We start from the raw sequence: 22,289 nt of genomic DNA, 5'->3' as shown, positions 1-22,289 counted from the left end.
GTTTCACTCAGCCAACCACTAATTGGAGAACTCAAAGAATTGACAGAAAGAAACAAAGATTGATTTGATACACAGGTTGTTCCTCTGTGTCGTTATTTTTTCGATACCATTTATTGTTTCTCCCTATGTGCATTTCATGAATAACTTAGCACCAATTTGCAAGAACCCCAAATCTACCATGCTTGTTATCCACTATATTAGATGGATATGATCCGTCAGTTACTATAATATGTTCCCATGACGAGCCAACTTCTCTGTTGTAATTATCTCAGAGATTTAATCCAGGTTAGACCAGCTCAATGGGGCCCTTGAAGAATAGCTGTGGGGAACAAAATGTTTAAATCCATCAAATCATTTCCCTTTTAAAATTTAAAACTAATCACAAAAATAAAAGGCTCCTAAATTGAATGAACAACACAACTCTCAAAAATACGCTTATGGTGTTCATCTGGCAAAAGACTGGTTCTCTTGGCAGCGCTGAGACTCGACCGAAGAGACAGTTAAAGCAAGAGCAGCAAGAGCAAGTCTTCTCCCTCGTTCTCTTCTTCTTCTTCTTCCCGAGGCGAAGCGCCTGGAAGCTTCAAAAGCCCTAATCTAGTCACCAACTTCCGAAGCTATGGCGGCAAGAGCAGCTTCTGCATTCGTCCTCCGCCGCCGATTCAGTTTGCTCCGGCTATCGCATTCTCCCCGCAGCGAGCTCTCCTCCGCGGACCTCGCGAGAATCAGAGCGGCAGCCTTCTTCTCCTCCTCCCCGCCTTCAAACCGCCCGCCGCCCCCAAGATTCACCAACACCAACGCCACCTTCCACTGGTCCTCCTCCTCCTCCGACGACGACGACAGCGATGACGAACAGAGGAGGAAGAAGAAGAAGACGAAGGAAGAGGAGGAGAAGAAGCTGCCTCCGCCGTACGATCCGTTCAGCAAGAAGCCGGTGATCGAGGATCCAAAAGACCCCAAGGACCTGCAGGAGATCTTCCACAAGATGCGGACCGAAGGGCTGACCAACTACGCCATCAAGATGTTCGACGGATTGTCCAAGGACGGGCTGACCCACGAGGCCCTCGCGCTCTTCGCCCAGATCAAGGACAAGGGCTCCATGCCCGACGTGGTGGCGCACACCGCCGTCCTCGAGGCCTACGCCAACGCCGGCGGCCACTCCAAGGAAGCCCTGAACACGTACCTGCGCATGCTCGCCTCCGGAGTGCAACCCAACGCCTACACCCTGGGCGTGCTCATCAGGGGGCTGGCCGTCGACGGGAAGCTCGACGAGGCCGCCAAGTACTTGCTCGAGATGATGGCCAAGGGGATGAAGCCCAACGCGGCCACCTACTTGGCTGTTTTTGAAGCCTTCTTCTTCTTCTTCGGCAAGGACAAGGACAAGGACAAGGACAATGTTGAGGAGGCGAAGGCTCTGCTGAAAGAGATGAGGGCGAGGGGCTTCTCACCTGACGAGAAGGCCGTCAGAGAACATCTGGGCAGGCGCGGGGCTGTGTACAGAAGCATGATGAGCTTCCTTTTTGGCAAGTGAAGCCATCATCCTGATGAGTTTCTTCTACTTCAAAGGTGACGACTACACTCGCTAGATTTCGCTTCTCTCTTCCTTTCTCAAAGAAGTTGCGCCGTGGTCACTGCCTATGTTTCGTTGGAGACTGACATAAACCTCTTTTTTCCTGTGCCAGTCGTAGGCAGAGTGGTGTACTTGCTCCAAATCCTTGATCTACCTCGCTTAGATATGACTCTAGACTCTTGGTTAACAAAAAGGGACCCTGGGGAGCTGCTGTTTTTCCTCAGCTAGCTGCCACTACGGCACAATCCAAGGGCAAGGGTACAAATGAGAGAAAGAAGCTTTAAATAGAGGCCATTCCAATGCCCACGCCCTTGGCTTTGATTCCAAGAGATTATGTGCCATACGACAAGCTTTAAATAGGGATGAGGCCCTGCAGTCTAATTCGTGAGCCGTCACTGCCTCTTTTTGCTTCTAAAATCAAAACTTCTTTCGTCTACTTGTAAGCATTATAAGTAGGGACGGACACGGTTTGAACTGGGTCAGACCGGACCGGACCGAACCAAACCGTCGGTCAGCCTTTTTAGGGCTGACGACTGGCCCTCTCTCTGACCCTATATCAGCTCTCGCTCTCTTCTCACCCTCGCTTACTCTCTTCCACTTTCCTTCTCGTTCTCTCTCTCACTCTCGTCAACCCTCGCTCCCCTCTCTCTTTCTCGTTCTCTCTGTCTCTCGCCCCCTCTCTCTTTCTCGTTCTCTCTGTCTCTCGCCCCCTCTCTCTTTCTCGTTCTCTCTGTCTCTCGCCCCCTCTCTCCCCTTCTCTCTTTATCGTTCTCTCTGTCTCTCGCCCCCTCTCTCCACCTCTCTCTTTCTCGTTCTCTCTGTTTCTCACCCCCTCTCTCACCCTCTCTCTTTCTCGTTCTCTCTCTCTCTCCCCCCCTCTCTCTCCCGTAGCTTTGGTCTCATTCTCCCTCTTGTTCGCTCCCCCTCCCTCCCTCCTTCTCGCCCTCTCCACCCCTCACTCTCTCCGTCTCGTTTTCTTTTCCTCTCTCTCTCTCTCTCTCTCTTCCTCTCTCCCTCTCTCCTGAAGATGGAGGAAGCTCGTCATCAGCATAATAGGAAACTTAATGAAGATTAGATAGTAATGATGCACGTATTCTATACTCCTTAGAGATTAGACAAAATAAGAAACATATAAGTTCAAACATAGATTAGGATTAAAGATAGATAGGATCAAAGATAGATAGGAAGAAAATATAGAACAAGTCTTCTGACGACTAGGATTATATTGGACATAGCCTCTATATCAATTATAACGGCTATGATTTAAAACAGATCGAACGGTCTAAACCGTTATGACGGCTATGATTAAAACTGAGCCAACAGTCTAGATCGTTCGCTCCATAGCCGTTATACTAGTTATAACGGCTATGATTAAAACAGATCGAATGGCCTAGACAGTTCAATCCTCAAACCGTTATACTATAACGACTTTCTATATTTTCAGTACAATACATCTATATAAATACGAACAAAATGTTAAGATAAGATATGTGGGAATAAGAAGAGGTCTTCATCCTATTGTTCTGTGTTTCTCTTCTCTCCCTCTCTTCTCTTGTCCCTCTTCTTTCTCTCTTCTCAACCCCTTTCATCTCAACGAGAGGATCGACCTTTAAATCTCCCGTTACTTCTCTACCCCTCTCTCCTGCTCGAAGTATAGATGATGTGACAGAGAAGTGAAAAGAAGCCACAAAAGAAGTTACAAAGATACGAAAAAGAGGCCACAAAAGAAGTTACAAAGATATGAAAAAGAAGCCATAGAGAAGTCACAAATAGATGACAAAAAAACAAAAGAGAAGTTACAAAGATATGAAAAAAAAGCAAAAAAATAAAAATAGATGAAAAATATTTAGAGAAGGCTTAACTACCAAAAAAACATCACATAATATTTTTTATTATTTTTGATGTCTATTTTCCGTGCATTTGAAGACTTCCACCATTTGGTTTTATTTATGTATATTTAATACTATCTTGACAAAATAAAATTAATATATTGGAAGTCTTAATATGAATGGAAAACAAGAAGTCCAAAAACAATATTTTGGAATATTTTTTTGACTCCCAAGACTTCCAATACCTTTGTATTTGATCATTTTAGTCTTCATTTATTTGATTAATTGATAATAATAATATCTATCGGTCGAAAAAAACTTATATGTTATGTATGCTTAAGGGATGGGATCTATGTGTACGTTAGTGCATATTTACTGCATATTCATTCATGAATTATTGAATCTAACCTTATTTATGCATAAATTAATCATGAAAAAATGATCGATGTGATTTTAGTTCATTTTTTCTGAACGCATTATTTTATATTTATTGGCATTTTTGGACTGACGTGATTTGAATCTTCACTTATTTTCCTGATGTTATTTGAATGCAAGGCTCATATGGACTATAATAAAGATTTATGGAGTAAACTGGAGATACGGAGTCCAAGTCACAAGGTGGATTAAAGGAGATACACGACCATGAAAAGAGACCATTCAAGGCCCAAGCCATGTTGGATTAGGCAACTATGCATTAGTCAAAGCAATTTAATATTTTAAATTTTGGCCCTAACCTCTACAATTAGTCACACATGACTTAATTTTAAACAAATTAGATTATTGATTTAGCCTAGCTTGAATCTGGTATCTACTTTTAGATTTTGACCATGGGCATGGATGTGACAAACAAAAGGATGCATTCTAACCATCCATATCTAAGACAAGATCATGATAAATCTAGAGAATTGAAGACCTTTATTTGATCACATTTCTCGTTCATAAACTTACATTTGGATTTCACCTTAGTAATGGCTAGCCTTCTGAAATTACACTTTTTATAGTCGATCATTTCTCAAAATGTATTGGAGGAGTTTTAGACTAGGTCATTAAGTGTTATGAAGTAGTAGACTACTTTTCCTAAAACAGGCACAACATGTAAAGTGTTTTTATCACCTCCCCTTTTAGACGTCTTGAGATTTTGCATCCAGGTCCTTTCTTTAGATTTATAGAAAAAAAATCATGCTGATATTCCATTATTTGTCTCCTTTTCTGCTATGACTGCCACAACATCCTCACGCGCACTATGCAAGCCACTACCGGTGATTGCCCTCTACATGCACATGTCACATAGAAAGACTGCTTGAAAACTAGGCACATCCATGGACCACATGTGCACTGAAGTTCTTGAGCTGGTACTGCCACCACATGCTTGTGTGGCCAATCTCTGTAATTGCTATGGAGTAACAACCAAGTGCAAATTTCATATAGCCGTTGACTGCATGACAATTGTGCAGCCCTTGATTGTGAGCCTGCCTTTGAAAATACTCTTGCCATTTTTTTTTAAAGTCATTGCTTTTGATGCAATTTATTCCACTACATCTGCACCTCCTTCTACTGCCAAGACACTTTTGGGTTTTAGATACCTGGATCTGGATGAAGACAAGGATTCCATATAGCGGAAGACTTAAACGGAATTGAATGGCGGCATTGAAAAATTTCATTGAAACGAAGTACCTTTGCACGGTTCGCATCCATGATTTCTTGGATCCTAGAGCAAGACGAGTCGAGCTGCTCAAGTGTGCAGCATTTAGATATATCCACGCGATCCTCGACACGTTGGATCTCGTCCTTCTCTTGACGAGCCCTGTTCTACCTCCATCATCATCGCTATGTCATCCCAATCGCATTGAGCATGGAGAAGAGTCATAGGGAGAAGGGAGAAGAAAGGGAAGGCCCTTGAACAATTCTGGCCTAGGTGAATTTTGTTCAGGGCCTTCCTAATTTATATTAAGCGGGTATTTTTCATAAAACCCCAAAAACTTAAGTATATCTTCCGACGTCCAAAAGACCATGTGCGTGTAACCCTCTAGGCCCATGTGTCAGTCTAGTAAACGACTCCAGCAGCCCAATAACCTTTATTGGCCTTCCAAATTAATTAACTATATCATCATATAGATTACTTAATGTCGGATCCATTTAACCCAATCGATAGGTCTCGTCTCCAACACGTGGGTTGCCAAGCTACACCTCGTGCTCTAGAAGATACAAAGGAGTGTGTATCGACTCACTCATGAAAACTTTTCATCATAGCTTACCGTGTACGTGTAGTCCCTCATCCACTTGACGCTCCCAGGATGACTTAGGGTATAGTCAGCTGTCAAACCCTAATCGGTCATCCTTGTTAGTACTGATGCATTTGGAAATCATTGGAGAACTCTTCTCTGTTATTTCTCTGCCTTGGCCAAGGACTTCATTGCATCGTCTTCCTTGAGCTGTCACCTCTTATACCGAGAGTGGACGATCCCATCTTAACCACTCAAATGTCTTCGTGAACTTCTTGATACACCTGAACTAAGACTATTTAGAATCCCATGATTAGGGATACGTAGGTCATAGTCAAATTAAAATTGTCTGTCCACAAGACCTCTTTGGTGTCTGAAGTCTAAGGACCACTTACACAACTGTGACATGAATCAACTTGATTGACAGTTCGATATGATACCATTCAGGGATTCGTATGGATCAATTCAGTGCTCTTTCCATTAAAGAGCACCCGCTAACTATCCTAAGTGTCTCCACACTAATCACTACGGGAACAGCCATACTCATCATATGAGTGAGGCTAGATGGTGCTATTCTATCCGGATACTTCGATGTCCATCTCGCGTATCCTTTGAATTGGAATATTGAGAATGCATGCTTGAAGACTAGTGATCTCTATATTATGATATCATCATAATTCACTAAGTCCGATCATAGATTCATGGACTTCATTATAAACATCAGATGTGCACTATAATGAATATGTTTAATTAATGAACACAGAATGAGATGTGAAATATGTGATTGGCTTGCCGGCCACATATATTTCCATCAGACACAGCATGTGAGTTCTACCTCTAGGCACCGCCCAATGATGACAACTAGATAAAATATCTTAGTTTTCACATTTGATTAAAGTTAGATATAAGAAAATGCATAAAAAATTAAATTTATTTTTCACATTTGATTTTTGAATTATCCAAAAATGATTAATAAAATCATATAAGTTGGTAAAATCTTAATTAACTCTTGAATTATCTCATACTAATTCACCAATTGCAACGTCGTTGCTCATTGTGGATTTGACCCTTCTGAAAATGATAATTTATAAAAATGTGGCTTAAGTCAGAAATGTATGATAAAAACTGAACCATTGAATCTGTTATCATTTCTGGGGATTAATAAGTTCCTTGAGATTAAGAATTTATTTTTTTGTCTATTAAGCAATATATTAGCCCATTTATGAAGTGTTGAAGAGTTTATTTTAGAAAAGAATATGTAAATTAAAGGAAGAGGTTCAGATTTGTATTTTGCACATTCAAAAGTGGTATTGTTATCTTCGATTTAGTGATGAATAATTTTAATGGAAAATGTATGGAATATGAATCGGAAGAAAGTGGCATTGATTTTTTTATTCAGAACAAGGCTAGTGGAATTCAACAGAAAATCATAGGAAATAAAACCTAAACTATGAACTCATGCCTCCCTTCAAAAAAAGTTACACAATCGTCAACCTCCACACAAATCTCATTCTCAACTTTAACCTGTGCAATTAGCTGCCCAAACTTATCTTTTTATGTGCTGCAGAAAGTGAAGAAGATGACGTAAAATCCAATTATAAAAAAGATGGATCATCATTCCACAATAATGATGGAGTTGCAGATAAGATTGACACAAAAGTTGAAGAAGGGCATTATTATTTATGCTTTACCTCTTTATGTTTTCAATCTTCATATTAGCGACCTCATTCTTGTCTATTATTATTTTTCTCATTGCATTCATAGTAGAAAGAGATGTTTCATGTTCATGTATATTTTACATGCATTCCACTTTGACTTTAGGGATTTCTTGAGTAGTTATTCTCCATTTTTTTTGTACACCTTTTAAAAAAAGAAATAGAAAACAAAATACTAAAATTATAAGTAAAAATAAAAATTACATATGAGAAATGAAAAGTAAATAATAATAATAAAATAGCTGAATATATATAAAGGAGTAAACAATACAAAATCTTTATAAATGGGGTTTTCCACTAAGAGTTTATTTTCTCTCAATAAACTGTCCATCATGTGCCTTTCTCATATATGGTTGTGCATGTACTTACTGCTATTTACATGGGAACTGTTATGATATTTTTCTAATTTTTTTTAAAGTAAGCTATATAAATAACAATTATTTCCATGTTTCTTATCCTTCATATTTGTTATTCTTTTTTTAAAGCCATCTGTCATTCTCTTATCTCTTTGCATACAGATAGAAACTCTAACTGTATCCTTGCCACCTTATTTTATTGAAAGTCACTTGATATTTTCGCTTACCAAGAGGAGAAAACTATATAATCTCCAACTACTAGTGAATAAAGTTCAATGGATGCATCTAGCACTACGTAGCAACCTATTGAGAGAGTGTGTCCATCACCTTTAGAAATGTAAAGCCCACCTATCTACTGAGATTGTGAGGTTACTCTTATCCATAACATGTGATTTAGAGAAAATTTAATTCCTTTTCTCATCAACATTTGGTAATTGCAAGGTAGAAGGGGGTTGGCCTTCATCTCCTTTGCGTGCTGTTGTGAAAATTGTTATGAAAGGTATCATTTACTGAAATGTAATTGATATTTCTAACTATTTACTCTTATGTCTCTTTGTTTTCAGGGATTACTCAATGACTAAATAAAATCAATGAGAAATAATTAGACATTAGTGATGATTTAGTTGTTATTTATTAGATAACATCAAGCTACATCAGTAAAAAATTATCTAAATACCTTATTTTGCCACATTTTAGGTTTGCAGTTGCATTATTCAACATTTAAGGTTAAGATGAGAATTTTTAAATTTATTTTACTAAGTTATATTTCTATTTATTTTTATTGATTTATGAAGCAAAATCCACTTAATTCTTATAATGGCATCAAGTGTTCTCATATCTTGTTGGATTTTGATTTCAGATACAGTGTTCTGGAGAATTAAACAGCGAATTTTGGATGCCAATGGGAGAAAAAAGAAGATCCAAAGCCACGTTTCAGACCATACCAGGAAACCCGAGTCGTAGCCTAAATTATAAAAAAAGACAATAAAGACAATCTTGAAGACCATTTAAGCCCTTTTAAGAATTAGATCGAAAAGGCAAGAACTGTAGAACTGAGCCCTGACATGAGAGTTTAAAACCTCAATTTCAAATCTACAAAGGAACAGAAAAGGATCCTATCTGGAAATGAAATAATCCTAGCCATCCTAAATGGTGGAATTAAATCCAAAGCCTCAAAGAGTTAGAGCAATTATATTTAAACTTTGCTATTTTTGTATCACATCTTGGGTATCAGATTTATTTTATCCATTATTTTTTACTAAACTTTGGGAGATAAGGTTCAAGATTGATCAAGATTGTTGGAGAAAAAGCACTAGAAAATTCTTGGAGAAGTCACAATGATATTTGTGTGATCACCTATGTTTTTAATCTAAATTTTTTCTTCTTTTTGTATTTACTTGTCCTATACATATTCTAGATGATAGGATAGCCATTAAGCTTTCCAATGTCATTAATTGTTCCAAAAAATTCTATATGTACCCAACTTAAAATAATTCTAAGGTACACTTACCCTCGCCAGCCATACCAATCACCATCACCTGACCCACAATGCCCATTGGCAGCAACTAACCCAATCACAAGAGCAGCGTAACCACAAATCAAATTGGGTACATCGACAACCCATTTTTAGTCATGAAAACATACATATACTAGAACCATTTTATGCAAAATTTTGTTGATGTTACCTTCATTTTGATATAATTCTCATTTCATGCATTCATTTTGGCATTTTATTAAATAATAATTTTTAATAAAACTTATACATGATTATTATGCCCATAAATTCCCATTCAGAACATGCTCCATGATTATTACCTTTGAAAGACATAATTTTTTTAAATTTTCACAAGCTGGTTATGGTACATTGTGAAGGGAAGAAATTGAATGGATAAAAGGAGAAAAAAGAGGTTGCTGAAGCAAGCCAAGAGCCAGTGATAGAGCACTAAAGCCAGTCTAAGGAGACCGAGTACAGACAGTAGTGCCTGGCACGTAATAATGAGAATCAAGGAGTCTCACCGAGCCCACAAGGAGCTGAGAGAGACCCCACATAAGCTCAAGATATTCAAGCATGTGCATGCTCACGCATGGGAAAGTGGTTTATTTTATTAATTACTTAATTCAACACAAAATTGTGTAAAGCAGCGCATGTTTTTAAATTTCTCCATATGGGATTAACATTTCTCTATCTTACCAATTGCAGACAGGCCGACCCGACAAGAATGATAGACGAATCACAGCCCAATGGGAGTCAATAGTTCCATATATTCAAAGAAAAGATGACAGGCTTTGAGATGACCCGGCCCGAAGCCCATGTCATAACGGGCCTATCTTTAAGATGAAAGGATTTAATCTCAGCTGTCCAATCTCTATAGAGAAGATCATATGTCAAGGCTTAATACTTACTCTTGTTCTCCTTGCATGATCATGACTTGTCGAGGGCCACCAATGAGGATAGTGGCGCCACCCGACGAACCAGTTAGAAGGTCGGCTGTTGATGAGGCGGTGGACAGGGAAGCCAAGTAGGCAAAGGAGTGAATCATAAAGTGATGGGTCCATAACTGTAGTTTAATCAAACTGCTGGGGGTTAACCAGTCTTTCATCACCCCGAGACATTGTTCCAATCGGCAGCCAGCGGAGGTTGACGATGGGGGGACCATAGGCCGATCCAACAGCATGGATGGTCATTGGATTGGGAGCTAGTTGATGGGGGGTTGAGAGAGCTTCTCTCTCGAGCCCTTAAATCTCAATTTAGATACCTAATGGTTTCTTCTCTCGTCATAGGAATGGCAACAATGCCAGAAACTCTTAAAGAGCATGAGGGTCGTGACAGGTCTGCCACAACTCACCATACTTGTGAAGGTGCAAGGGAGATTCCAGATCACTATATTCCGTGCCAGCACGAAAGACTTAATTTGGAGAATCATGCTGATATTAGGGGGCAATGATCGGTGCCCGTTTCTCTTGCAGTCAAGAAATCAGGGTGATTCGGTATTTAGATCTTTCTCTTGACGACTCTTACAATTGATTTCTATTTGAAACTGGTTTCAGATTTCATCAAAATTGAAATATGAATAGTTATTATACCTTTCTTATTCATTACTTTCAGAATCTGGTTTCAGAATCCCCTTTCTTCTTCATCTTATGTCTTACTAAAATAAATTCCCTATTGACTACTTACCTAATTCTAAATACCCCTCTTAACTAACTCCCTACATAATCATCCTTCTTGACCATTATACCTTTCTATCTTTCTTACATATAACCTACTGATCCTAGTATCGTTATTAATCACACTTCAGCATAGTTCTCGTACATCTTGATTAAAAAAAATGTATCATCCACTACCTATATCACTATCTTGCTTCATATAACACTTTCTTCCACTTAATTGCTCCTCTAGTATCTCTAAAATATATTCAACCTATTTATAATACAAATATATTTTCATATAACCATAGTTCATGTCCCTTTTCTAGTTCTCTCTAATACTAGCTATTATTACTCACTATTACACATCATCTTAAATTCTCTCTTACTTTAATTACTTTCTTCCACTTACTATGTATCTTCCAATCTTCAAATATCTTGGTTATCATTATTATCACTTCTCTTAACTTATAGCTGATTTCCTCATATTACCCTATTTAACGTATTACTCTCCCCAACTCTAACTCAACTAATAGATCAGTCTCTAAACTCCAGTTTCTGTAGAGATGACCTTATTCCCCATTATACGAAACCTGAGTGAGTTTTTTTTATTTTAACAAATTTATTTGATTTAGGTAAATTAAACTTACAACGATACTAGAGTTAACACTGTACCTTGCCTTCATCAGTAGAGTCAGTTGATGACTGAGTCACCTTAGTCCACCATGTTCAAACTGAACCAACCAGTTTGTACCGAAACCAACTGTACCAAACTGAGCTAAACTGACTCGTTTGAACCAACCTTTGCAAGCTAACCAAAAATGAGCTCAAATGTATCTCTTATTTAGTTCTAAATATTTTTTACACTTAAATGTTTCAAAAAATTTCAATAAGTTTTCAACAAAATAGTGGAATCTACCTAAAATTAAATAGATATGCATTTAGGTGGTTTAAATTAGTTTTCACCAGTTATCTTTGGTCTAATTCAATTTAAAAATTAAAATGTTTTAAAATCCGATGTTTATATAAATCTAGCATCTAAAAATCATAAAAATATTTCTGAACAATAAAATTGCTTTTTCATTACTTGCTCTGTGTGGATTTGACCCTTAGCTTGTACCAAAAAAATGTTTAGAAATACCGGTGCATAATCAGAGCCTTTAATTGACATATCTTAACCCAAGTTCTGGTAAATCATACTTATTATACAAATGAATACGCGAGTTGGAATCTCGTCATTCTTGTCACCGTAGATGCCTGGTTCCTAGTCATCTCATCGATATTTGCCTTGTACATCTTTGACCCTTCTGACAGATGCTAATCTTAAACTTCCTTAAAACCTATAGGTATAGACTGTGAAGCTTTTTTAAAAATATTAATTAAAGAACCGTCGGTTGGGGAGAGTCTTCGTTCCACGCCTTGAAGTCATGATCCTGAGTGAAGCCGCCAAACGCTGAAGGAATCATGCTAATCTTAACTCTGTAGCAGGAGATCAGGAAATGTTTTTATGAGGTCCTTTTGGTTCCGGTGCTTTCCTCCGGTTGCGGGACGATGGTAATCACCACGCTAATTTGCGCGATCGACAATAATCTGCTGCGCAACTGATCTCTCCGTTGATGATTTTCCTCTTTCTTCATAAATGGGCAGCTGTATTTATCTTGGTTTTCTTTCGATAGATTACACATGCGTCAACCTCTTCTTTTCTCGCAATCAGAAATATGAAATGTCAGAACACCCGTAGGATTCTCGTCTTTGGATCATTGATTTCAGAACATGCTTCAGAAGGCCAACCCTCACTTATATGCATAGAATTTTTCTCGTCGATGATACAGTTTCCAATTTTAATTTTAAGGTTGCTGTAATATTTCAGTCATGATCCTGGTCAACTCATTGCGAATAAATGTGTTTCGATTCCAAAATAACAGATGTCACATGTCTCAATCGGTGCTTAATACGGAAGAAGCCATGCAAATACAAGTTGGAGATGTGTTACTCCCTGGTTCAGATAGTGAGTCTTTGTCTAAAGCAGCCTCGCGGGTAAACTAACTGTGCTATCTTTTGTCTGTTGCTTAAACTAGTTATGTACTTTCTGGTTTCAATTGTCTTTTTTTATTTCGAATAATTTACAAAGTGATTCGAAGGAAACTGGAGATCAACGCCCAAACATTATTCAGCTTTTTGACCCATCTTGGTTACTTCGTCTACAAACAGGGAACAGTGTATGAACAGCTATTTGACCATATATTTCAGCACCTTAGTACTCCAGTTGAGTTCCAGCTGCCTCAATGCCTTATTAAGGAGAAGGCGTCGCTCTACACATACATCAAACGTAGTATCCATTCCGTCTCTTTATCAATCTCTGTGTACTGAATATTTTTCTTATTTTTTCTGTGTACTGAATCTCTGTGTACTTTATGTACTCTTCACTTTTTTCCTTTGCTAATCTCTGGGCGCAAGGCAGCTTCTAGTTTCATTGTATTTTCTCTTAACACAATCAAGATGTTTATCTCACCAAGAAAACGAGAACGCGCATTGATGATGATGGAATATTCTGTTCCTGCGGTCATTCGTCAGGTTCATCGTCTGCTTGTGGCACAGATTGTCTTTGCGGGTGATGCTCTCAGTTTAGTTTATGAATAAATTTTTGATTCTTCCAAGAAGTAGTGTTGTTGATTGCAATTGGCGATAAGAAACTGCAAGAATTAAACTAGATGTAGCTGAAACTTAAGCCCAGATCTCTTGGAATTTAGGTTTCTCAAAATCCTTAGGTTGGAGGAGTATCATCTGTGCTTCTATGTTTTGAAAAAACGTTTTATTTCAGAGCTCTTTTATCTAGCTGTTCACAAAACTGTAAATGTGGGGGGAAGTGCCTGAACAAGCCATTTCAACACCGTCGGGTGAAGAAGATGAAACTAGTCCAAGTATGCTCTAACTTTTTATTTAGAATATTCGTTCGTAACTTTTACAATCATTCTTCAGTCAGTTCCCTCCCATTGGCCCCATCTGTTGTAATCTGACATTGTTGTCATTTGAAGATACTGTTTATTCTAAATTGTTGGTGCAGACCGAAAAGTGTGGATCTGGGATCATCGCAGATGAAGATATAAAGCAGGGAGAATTCATCGTTGAATATGTGGGTGAAGGTGATACCGTGAATATTTCAATAAATGCCATGCCACATACTTCATGGTTGAAACATTGTTTGCATGTCAAACACTCCACTTGCAGTCATCGATGACAAGACCTGTGAAGAACGGCTATGGCGAATGAAGCACGGTGGAGAAACAAACTTTTACCTATGTGAGATCAATCGCGATATGGTCATTGATGCCACATTCAAGGGAAACAAGTCAAGATACATTAATCACAGCTGCAAACCCAACACCGAAATGCAAAAATGGTACATACTGTTACTACTGTTGCTAATATGAACATCTTGGTTAAACCTCTCTGTAGCACGTTAGTGTCACGTGCTATTTTATAAATCATACTCAAAATTGTAGATTCCCTTTTGTGTATTTTTCTTTTATTTTTTCAGGACAATCAATGGCGAAACCCGAATTGGCATATTTGCTACTCGGAACATCAAGAAGGGAGATGACCTCACGTATGACTATCAGTATGTCTTCCAATCGCATGGAGAGCTTGTCGTATTGGGATTATGAATTCATTATGTGGCATTTGATGGTATTATTTCATATTCTAGATATTATTGTAGTTATCATATTCCCTTTATGAATGTCACAGGTTTGTTCAATTTGGAGCAGATCAAGATTGTTATTGTGGTGCTGATGGCTGTAGAAAGAAACTTGGTAGCAAGCTCAGCAAGTTAAAAGCTTCAAATTCCAATGTTGACCCTCAGGTAATGCAGGTTTGGATGTTTGTACGTCGAAATAATCTATGAAGTTTACTTGCAACTGAGAGGGTTGACATTTATATTCCTTGCATTTAGGACAATCCTAAGGACCTGTCCCATAATATATTCCTGCTGATCAGGCTTTCTGATGATCAGTTCTGTTTTTTAGTCTTTAACATTCGTGTTCGATAAATTTACAATTGTTTTGATGCATTTTGGACATAATGTTTTCTGCTGACAAGTCAAAAATTTGCTTGGTAGGGCTTGGAATCTGCTAGCGGATTTAAATCCGGTATGTCTTTCTGTCTACAATGGTGTTGTTTATCCCCCAGATTACTTTCAAGTTTTTATCCCAAATAATTAGCTGTATATCTCTCTTCTTTTTCTGGGCAGAGAATGTTCATGTTTTGTCGCCCAATGGTAATGTGCATCTTCCTAATTGCGTCAATGCAGTTATAAGAGTGTGGTGCCCAACAAATAATAGGTACTGACAAAGTTCTTCATCTTATCTTTTCAGACTTGTCATACTCATAATGTTTTCTGTAGGCTTAATTGTTAACTTTTATTATCTTAATTATGATGTTCAAACAATTGTGGTTATCCTTTAAATTCATGGACGAAATTCCCAGGTACGTTGGAGGAGTGATATCAGGTTTTGATGCTCGCTCAAGACGGCACTACGTATGATCTTCTCCCTCTTCTCCGTTTTATCTTATTTGGAAATCTCGATTGCCAATTTGCCTCGCGAACCTAACTGAGCGAAAGACCATGGCGGATTCTGTGACAGATCTTGACAGAAGACGGGGAACACCAAATTATAGATCTATCCACTGCAGACTGGGACATCTTGTGAGAGTCGAGTTTTATTTTAATCAGCAGATCAGATGACCGGGAGCTTCAATTGTATTTTACTACAATTCCAATGGTCGGGCAGGTGATTATGTACAGATGAAATCGCGAGTTTTTTGTGTCAATAAAATGGACTATGCGTTTAGAATACTATCAATATATGGCGTACAATGCATTGCTCTTTGTGTATTGAAAATAGTCATCTTTACAGCTCCCCATCTTTATCTACTCTGCTGGTATCTTCTATGTTTTGTTCAGCACATATTAGATAGAACGGTAGTTGCTAAAATAGAAAACCCTGATCTCACTCACAAAATTGGAAATTTCCCTCAACTTTATTTATTCCACTTTACCTTCCCAACTTAAATCCTCCAATACGTGCATCCTTATTCTTCCATAAACCCGCGTGCGACTTAATTTTCAAACCAACCGCCAGACTTCACCTGCTATTCAGTAATTGCCAAAAGTTGGCGAAAAGCTACTTAGGAGTTAGGATTTGGATAATAATAATTTCGATTCAATAAACTGACAAGAGGGCAAAAGAAGAGCCAAGAAATAGACTTTTTTCTTCGCGGGCAAAATACTCTTCTTCTTCTTCGATGAGACCATGACCCAGCACTCCCTTCATGGCAGCCTCGGCCATGGCGGAGCTCGCGCGGCTGTCCCGCCTGGGCGACGCGGCCTCGGCGGTGAAGCTCTTCAACTCCCTGCCCAGCCGGCCGCTGGTGGCGTGGAACCTCCTCCTGGCCGCGCACGCCAAGTCCCCCGGCCGCCTTCCCGCCGCCGTCGCCATCTTCTCCGCCATGCCCGCCCGCGACGTGGCCTCCTTCAACACCCTCCTCTCCTGCCTCCTCCGCAACCGCGCCGCCGCCCCCGCCCTCCGCCTCTTCGCCGCCATCCCCTCCCCCAATCTCGTCTCCTGGAACGCCCTCCTCTCCGGCCTCGCCCTCTCCGGCCACCTCCCCCTCGCCCAGCACCTCCTCTCCCTCTCCCCCTCCCCCGCCGCCTCCCTCCCCCTCCTCCTCACCGCCGCCGCCTCCGCCCACCTCGCCGCCGCCCGCCCCGCCGCCGCCCTCTCCCTCTTCTCCTCCCTCCCCTCCAAGCCCACCGTCTCCTACAACGCCCTCATCTCCGGCCTCGTCCTCAACCATCTCCCCCACCGCGCCCTCCTCCTCCTCAAGGACATGCTCCTTCACACCTCCACCTCCCCCCCCAACTCCTCCACCATGGCCAGCGCTCTCCTCGCCTGCAGCAAGCTCACCGCCCTTCATCTCGGCGCGCAGCTCCACCAGCTCTCCCTCAAGCTCCCTCTCATGGCGGACCCCGTCGTGGGCACCTCCGTCCTCAGCATGTACTACAAGTGCGGAGATCTCTCCTCCGCTCGCAAGCTGTTCGATGAAATGCCTGTCAGAGATGGGGGCGCCTGGAACGCGATCATAAGCGCGCACGCGGTCCACGGATGGTCGGACCGGGCGCTGAGCCTGTTTGAGGAGATGGCTCGGGCCGGGGTGCCCCCCGACCGGGTCACCTTCGCCGGGGTGCTGGCTGCTTGCGCGCACGCCGGCAAGGTGCAAGTAGGCCGGGCGGTTTTCCAGGCCATGCACGCTGTCCATGGGCTGGTGCCTGGCCCTGAACACTACTACTCGGTGGTGGACTTGCTCTGCCGGCGGGGGCTCTTGGCCGAGGCGGCGGAATTGATAAGGGACAGTGGGCTGCTGCAGGGCCGGAGTCGGGTGCCAATGTATGGGGCCTTGTTGGGCGCAGCCCGTGCCCGGGGCGAGCCGGACTGGGCGCAGTACGCGGCCGCCCGGTTGCTGGAGGTGAACCCAAGGAGTGCAGGGGCTTATGTGGGTCTGGCCAATGCCTACATGGCAGCGGGGAATTGGGAGGCGGCGGCGAAGGCCAGGAAGGCAATGAGAGACAAGGGAGTGGAGAAGGAGCCGGGCTGTAGTTGGGTCCGGGCCAGGGGCCAGTGGCATGTTTTCCGGGCCACAGACCGCACCCACCCGGAGCTGGGCCGGATACGGGCCAAGCTGGGGGAGCTAGAGGCATGCCTGGCGCGAGGCTGGCACCGGCCTGACATGGGCTCGGCGGGCACGGATTTGGCCCCCCAAGAGCAGGCCAGGGCTCTGTGGGGGCACAGCGAGCGGCTGGCAGTGGCGCTGGCGCTGATGGATGTGCCGCCGTGGGAGACCATCAGGGTGTTCAAGAATCTGAGGGTCTGTGTTGACTGCCACAACGTTACCAAGCTTGTGTCCCTGATCGAGGGTCGAGAGATTATCGTCAGGGACACGTCCAGATTTCACCATTTTCGGGCTGGGTCATGCTCCTGTGGTGATTTCTGGTGACGATTGGTGGAACTGTCTTTAAGTGGAAGCATACCAGAAACCATCAAGTTAGATGGATGTTGAGCGGATCTTCTGGACCTTCACAGCAGATAGGCTTTGACATTTTGGACCTGAGACCCGTCGGACCGAGCCGGGACCGGGGGTCCACCATTTTAGGGTGGACCAGTTGGTACACCATTGATTATTGATTAAATAATCAATAAAAATATTAAATATTTTTTATCCCCGCGTCCCGTCACCTTGGTTGTGCTCCCCTCTCTCCCCCCCTCTGCCTGGTCGTGCTCTCTCCCTCTGCCTTCCTCACTTTTTCTCTCCCTCCCTCTCTCTTTTTTCTCTCTCGTGCTCTCTCTCTATTCTCTCTGGTCTCTCTCTCTCTCTTACTTGTTCTCTCTTGCATGCTCTCTATCTCTCGTTCTCGCTCTCTCACACACTCTCTTCTCTCTCTCTCTCGCACTCTCTTCTCTCTCTCCCGTTCTCACTCTCTCGTACGCTCTAGTGTTTGCCCAACCGGTATCCGTCCGTCATCTGGTATCGGACAACCGATATCTGATGTCTGGGAAAAAATGGGATGGTGCCGGATATTGGATATCGGATATCGGATAATGGATATCTGTGAGGGTTAGACGGATATCAGTACCGGATATCGTATTTATAGGGACGCGATGGATACCGGATATCAGATATCGGAAACTGATATCCGATTATTTTTCCCATTTCATCGCAATCCCACATGGAAATTTTCTGAAATCTTGTGAGGTTTAAATTTGACTCAGCCCTTATCCTTTAAATCCCTTAGCGCGCTCCCATAGATGCTACGTCTTGAGCAATTTAGATATGTCCCCATTATTGTCATGTGTATAATATAAATAATACTTTTAATAGATAATACAAATAGTATGTAAGAGGAATAATAAATCTGACAGTTTAATAATAAGGGGAGATTGTAAGATATTAGTGGAAGGGTTGTTTTAGACTTACAATTAATGTTTTAACGAAATTAATATAATGTAATTTTAAGAAAATAGAAGTGCATAATATAATTAATACTTTAAATAGATAATAGAAATAGTTAGTAAGAGGAATAATAAATCTGACGGTTTAATAATAAGGGGAGAGTGTAAGATATTAGTGGAAGGGTTATTTTAGACTTACAATTAATGTTTTAACAAAATTAATATAATGTAATTTTAAGAAAATAGAAGTGCATAATGTAATTAATACTTTCAATAGATAATAATTGCATTATCTCTCCTATCTCCCGTTCTCTCTCTCTCTCACACACTCTCTCTCTCTCCCATTCTCGCTCTCTCGAACGCTCTCTTCTCTCTCTCCTGTTCTCTCTCTCTCTCATGCTTTCTGCTGAGATCGCTCAAGTTTTGCGAGACAAGAAAGAGGAAGAAAGAGGGAAGATGAGATGAGGGGGAAGAAGGCGCATGAAGACAATAGGCTATCCGTTACGATCATTATATTCCGCAAGAAAAATGAATACATGTTGGTTCATATTTATAGTGACTTATGTTGTAACAATATATACGTTAAATTGCTTCGACTGATCCTAGCCGTTATAAGAAGATATAATGGCTATATCGGATTGTATCCTAACTGTCTATCTGTTTTCCTATCTGTGTTGAATCCTGGCCGTCTATATGTTTTCCTATCTATGTTGAATCCTGACCGTCTATCTTTTCCTATATCTATTCAAAAAAAATCTTTTCCTATATTTAATCCTAACCACTAGATCTCTTTTACGAGTATAGAATATATGTTATTTTATTACTACTCTAATCTTATTATAAGTCCTATTGGCTCCTGCTTTGCTGACGTGGAGAGTCCTATTTTATTACTACTGTAATCTCTTCTCTCTCTCTCTCAGGCTCTCTTCTCTCTCGCATGTTATCTTCTCTCTCTCACGTTCTCTGTCTCTCTTTCCCAATTCCCATAACTTGATTCCTTGAAAGTCCATATTAAATCCTCTAATACCTGCATCCTTATACTTTCATAAACTCCTGGGCGACTTAAATTTTGAACCAACCGCTAGACTAATCTGTAATTGTCGAATTTTGGTGAAAAGCTACTTAGGGTTTCGATAATAATTTCGATTCAATAAACTGAGAAGAGGGCAAAAGAACAGCCAAGAAATTAACTTTTTCTTCGAGAGGTTTTTTGAGGGCAAAAATACCCCTCCTCCCCTCATTTTTGTTCGCAAGTCCCAGCCATGGGGGTCTCCGGGCAGGACTCCCCGGCGAAGAAGATCCTCTTGAGCTCCGTCGCGGCGGCGGCGGCGGAGTCGGCGACCTTCCCCATCGACGCCGTCAAAACCAGGCTCCAGCTCCACGCCCAGCCCCTCCGCGCCCGCCACGTGGCGGCGGCCCTGCTCAAGGACGGCGCCGCCTACCGCGGCCTCTCCCCCGCCGTCCTCCGCCACGTCATCTACACCCCCCTCCGCATCCTCGCGTACGAGCACATCCGCGCCGGGGGCCCCGCCGACTCGGTCCTCGCCAAGGCCCTCTCCGGCGGCCTATCCGGCGTCCTCGCCCAGGCACGTGGCATCCTCACCCGTCGCCCACGTCCTCCCCTTCTCTCCGCCGTCGGATCATGATCTCCGACCACCATCACCACCCTGTGGGCGCAGGTGGCGGCGAGCCCGGCGGACCTCGTGAAGGTGCGCATGCAGGCGGGCGGGCCCGCGGCGCGGTACGCGGGGGCGGTGGAGGCGCTGGGGAAGATAGCGCGGGAGGAGGGGGTGCGCGGGCTGTGGCGGGGGGTCTTGCCCAACGCCCAGCGAGCGTTCCTTGTCAACATGGGCGAGCTGGCCTGCTACGACCAGGCCAAGAGGCGCGTCGTGGACCGGGGGCTCTGCCGGGAAGGCGTCTTGGCCCACACCCTGGCCTCGTTCGCCTCCGGGCTCTGCGCCACCGCGCTCAGCTGCCCCGCCGACGTGGTGAAGACGCGGATGATGAACGGGGCGGCGGGCACAGAAGGGGGCTCCTGGGCCTGCCTTTGCCGGACGGTTCGGTCGGAGGGGTTGAGAGCCCTGTGGAAGGGCTTCCTCCCTACGTGGGCGAGGCTCGGCCCCTGGCAGTTTGTGTTCTGGGTCACCTATGAACAACTCCGCCACGCCGCCGGGCTCTCTCCCTTCTGAGCATAATATCTCGCTTGCTCAAACTCTTCTTGTGCCTTCTCCTACTGTCGTCCAGCCCAGTGTTAGTTTCAATTCAAGACCGCCTCTCTTCCAGGAGATAGCATTTTGTTTCGCCTTCTGTTGTTCATTCCTCTCACTACGGCTAAGAGTGAGTGCGCACTTGGGCCATCGTAGAAAGATATCAAATAAATCAAAGAAGAAAGAAAATTGTCTCGGCTGTGTGTGTATTATCTGCAGTTCAATGGAGTTGTATCTCGGTGCACGGTAAAGTGGGCTTGTATCTGTGTGGCTCAGTGGGTTCTCCCGGCGAGCCTACATGCAAGCCTTGGATTCTTCAATGGGACACAGTGGTTCCATGGTTCTGTGGCCCATGGTGAGGCCCAATGGTTCCTCTAATTGTTCTTTCATATTGTTTCATTTTTTCACCTTTTTATGAGCTATGATTCGTAATGATTTGTTGTTTATACATTATTAATTTCTTTGTTTAATTAATGAATGAAACAATAAACAGTAAAATTAAGAATTTTATTGATAAATCATAAAAATAAATACCCACATATAAAGAAATAATAATAAATTATTCAAATTGCATACAGTTTTGATAAATTATATAATATATGTTTATGGATATATGTTTATGGATGAATTATATAATATGAATCAATTATGTGATTAAGTTCATTTTTGTATGAATTTAATGCACTAAACTGAGGAGTACTATGAGCAAAATGGAGAAAACATGAGTGCTTTACTAGCTTTGTCGCAGTTCAAGCTGAACCTTCACACTTATTAATTTGAAGTTTTTTCTTTTTGATACACACCCTGCTTAGCACATTGTTATTCTCATAGTAGCGGCATTATCTTCAATCAACACTTCATTTGGATGTTTCTATGTCACTTAATTATATTATGATTAACATAGCTTAGTATCCTTCACTTAATTATATTAGCAGTGTATTTCTAATAACATGGATTTAAGTTTCGGATTTAAGTTCATGGTCAATCGTTTACGCTTATGGATTAAGTTTTATGGTTTACTTTTTAGGCTTAAGTTTTCTAGATTTAAAATTATGGTTCTATGTTAAATACTATACCGATTGACATTTTTAGGATTCTGATTGTTAGTAGTTGAGGATTAAAGGTTTAGGATTTAGGATATTGCATTTCAAGATCCATATTTATGGTTTAGATTATTCAATCAAGGCTGACTGATAAGCCTAAAAATGTGTGTAAATATGTCGTTGATTTGGTGTTTAGA

The 22,289-nt window shown here is 41.8% G+C and overlaps 4 protein-coding genes across 6 annotated transcripts; all 4 read left to right on the top strand.

Annotated features, from left to right (window-relative positions):
• Nucleotides 1-433: 433 nt before the first annotated feature.
• Nucleotides 434-1,948, top strand: LOC144714602 (uncharacterized). Its single transcript, XM_078589373.1, has 2 exons — nt 434-1,563; nt 1,680-1,948. The coding sequence occupies exon 1, from the start codon at nt 617-619 to the stop codon at nt 1,526-1,528; it is 912 nt and encodes a 303-aa protein (XP_078445499.1). The 5' UTR covers nt 434-616; the 3' UTR covers nt 1,529-1,563; nt 1,680-1,948.
• A 10,258-nt stretch (nt 1,949-12,206) lies between these two features.
• Nucleotides 12,207-15,730, top strand: LOC144714407 (histone-lysine N-methyltransferase ASHH3-like). 3 transcript variants are annotated; one of them, XM_078589137.1, is made up of 13 exons: nt 12,207-12,390; nt 12,707-12,873; nt 13,048-13,168; nt 13,336-13,447; nt 13,658-13,757; nt 13,901-13,979; nt 14,065-14,236; nt 14,375-14,455; nt 14,584-14,698; nt 14,954-14,984; nt 15,086-15,176; nt 15,322-15,373; nt 15,480-15,730. In XM_078589137.1, exons 2-13 carry the CDS (start codon nt 12,709-12,711, stop codon nt 15,543-15,545), a joined length of 1,185 nt encoding a protein of 394 aa, XP_078445263.1. In that variant the 5' UTR covers nt 12,207-12,390; nt 12,707-12,708; the 3' UTR covers nt 15,546-15,730. The 3 variants fall into 3 exon arrangements, with proteins under 3 accessions (XP_078445263.1, XP_078445265.1, XP_078445264.1); XM_078589138.1 differs by having other exon boundaries at nt 12,208-12,390; nt 12,762-12,873; XM_078589139.1 differs by lacking the exons at nt 13,048-13,168; nt 13,336-13,447.
• LOC144714405 (pentatricopeptide repeat-containing protein At4g16835, mitochondrial-like) lies at nt 15,494-18,111 on the top strand. The gene is made up of 2 exons (XM_078589136.1): nt 15,494-15,626; nt 16,175-18,111. The coding sequence occupies exon 2, from the start codon at nt 16,183-16,185 to the stop codon at nt 17,887-17,889; it is 1,707 nt and encodes a 568-aa protein (XP_078445262.1). The 5' UTR covers nt 15,494-15,626; nt 16,175-16,182; the 3' UTR covers nt 17,890-18,111.
• Nucleotides 18,112-20,068: 1,957 nt separating this feature from the next.
• On the top strand, nt 20,069-21,248 carry UCP3 (Mitochondrial substrate carrier family protein). Its single transcript, XM_078589367.1, has 2 exons — nt 20,069-20,428; nt 20,522-21,248. The coding sequence occupies exons 1-2, from the start codon at nt 20,105-20,107 to the stop codon at nt 21,029-21,031; spliced, it is 834 nt and encodes a 277-aa protein (XP_078445493.1). The 5' UTR covers nt 20,069-20,104; the 3' UTR covers nt 21,032-21,248.
• The last annotated feature ends 1,041 nt before the right edge of the window (nt 21,249-22,289 follow it).

Source organism: Wolffia australiana, chromosome 17 (assembly GCF_029677425.1).
Source record: "Wolffia australiana isolate 7733 chromosome 17, ASM2967742v1".
NCBI classification, from domain to species: Eukaryota; Viridiplantae; Streptophyta; class Magnoliopsida; order Alismatales; family Araceae; genus Wolffia; species Wolffia australiana.
The sequence above is the reverse complement of the archived record's forward strand: the minus strand, read 5'-3'. Positions and strand labels throughout refer to the sequence as shown.

What these genes read in the sequence shown, in the direction of transcription:
- LOC144714602 (XM_078589373.1), top strand. Translation starts at nt 617, where the DNA reads ATGGCGGCAAGAGCAGCTTCTGCATTCGTCCTCCGCCGCCGATTCAGT.
- LOC144714407 (XM_078589137.1), top strand. Translation starts at nt 12,709, where the DNA reads ATGATCCTGGTCAACTCATTGCGAATAAATGTGTTTCGATTCCAAAAT. An exon ending in TGTCTAAAGCAGCCTCGCGG is followed by an intron (nt 12,874 to 13,047) that starts GTAAACTAACTG and finishes GTCTACAAACAG; the next exon opens with GGAACAGTGTATGAACAGCT. An exon ending in CTACACATACATCAAACGTA is followed by an intron (nt 13,169 to 13,335) that starts GTATCCATTCCG and finishes AACACAATCAAG; the next exon opens with ATGTTTATCTCACCAAGAAA.
- LOC144714405 (XM_078589136.1), top strand. Translation starts at nt 16,183, where the DNA reads ATGGCGGAGCTCGCGCGGCTGTCCCGCCTGGGCGACGCGGCCTCGGCG.
- UCP3 (XM_078589367.1), top strand. Translation starts at nt 20,105, where the DNA reads ATGGGGGTCTCCGGGCAGGACTCCCCGGCGAAGAAGATCCTCTTGAGC. An exon ending in TATCCGGCGTCCTCGCCCAG is followed by an intron (nt 20,429 to 20,521) that starts GCACGTGGCATC and finishes CTGTGGGCGCAG; the next exon opens with GTGGCGGCGAGCCCGGCGGA.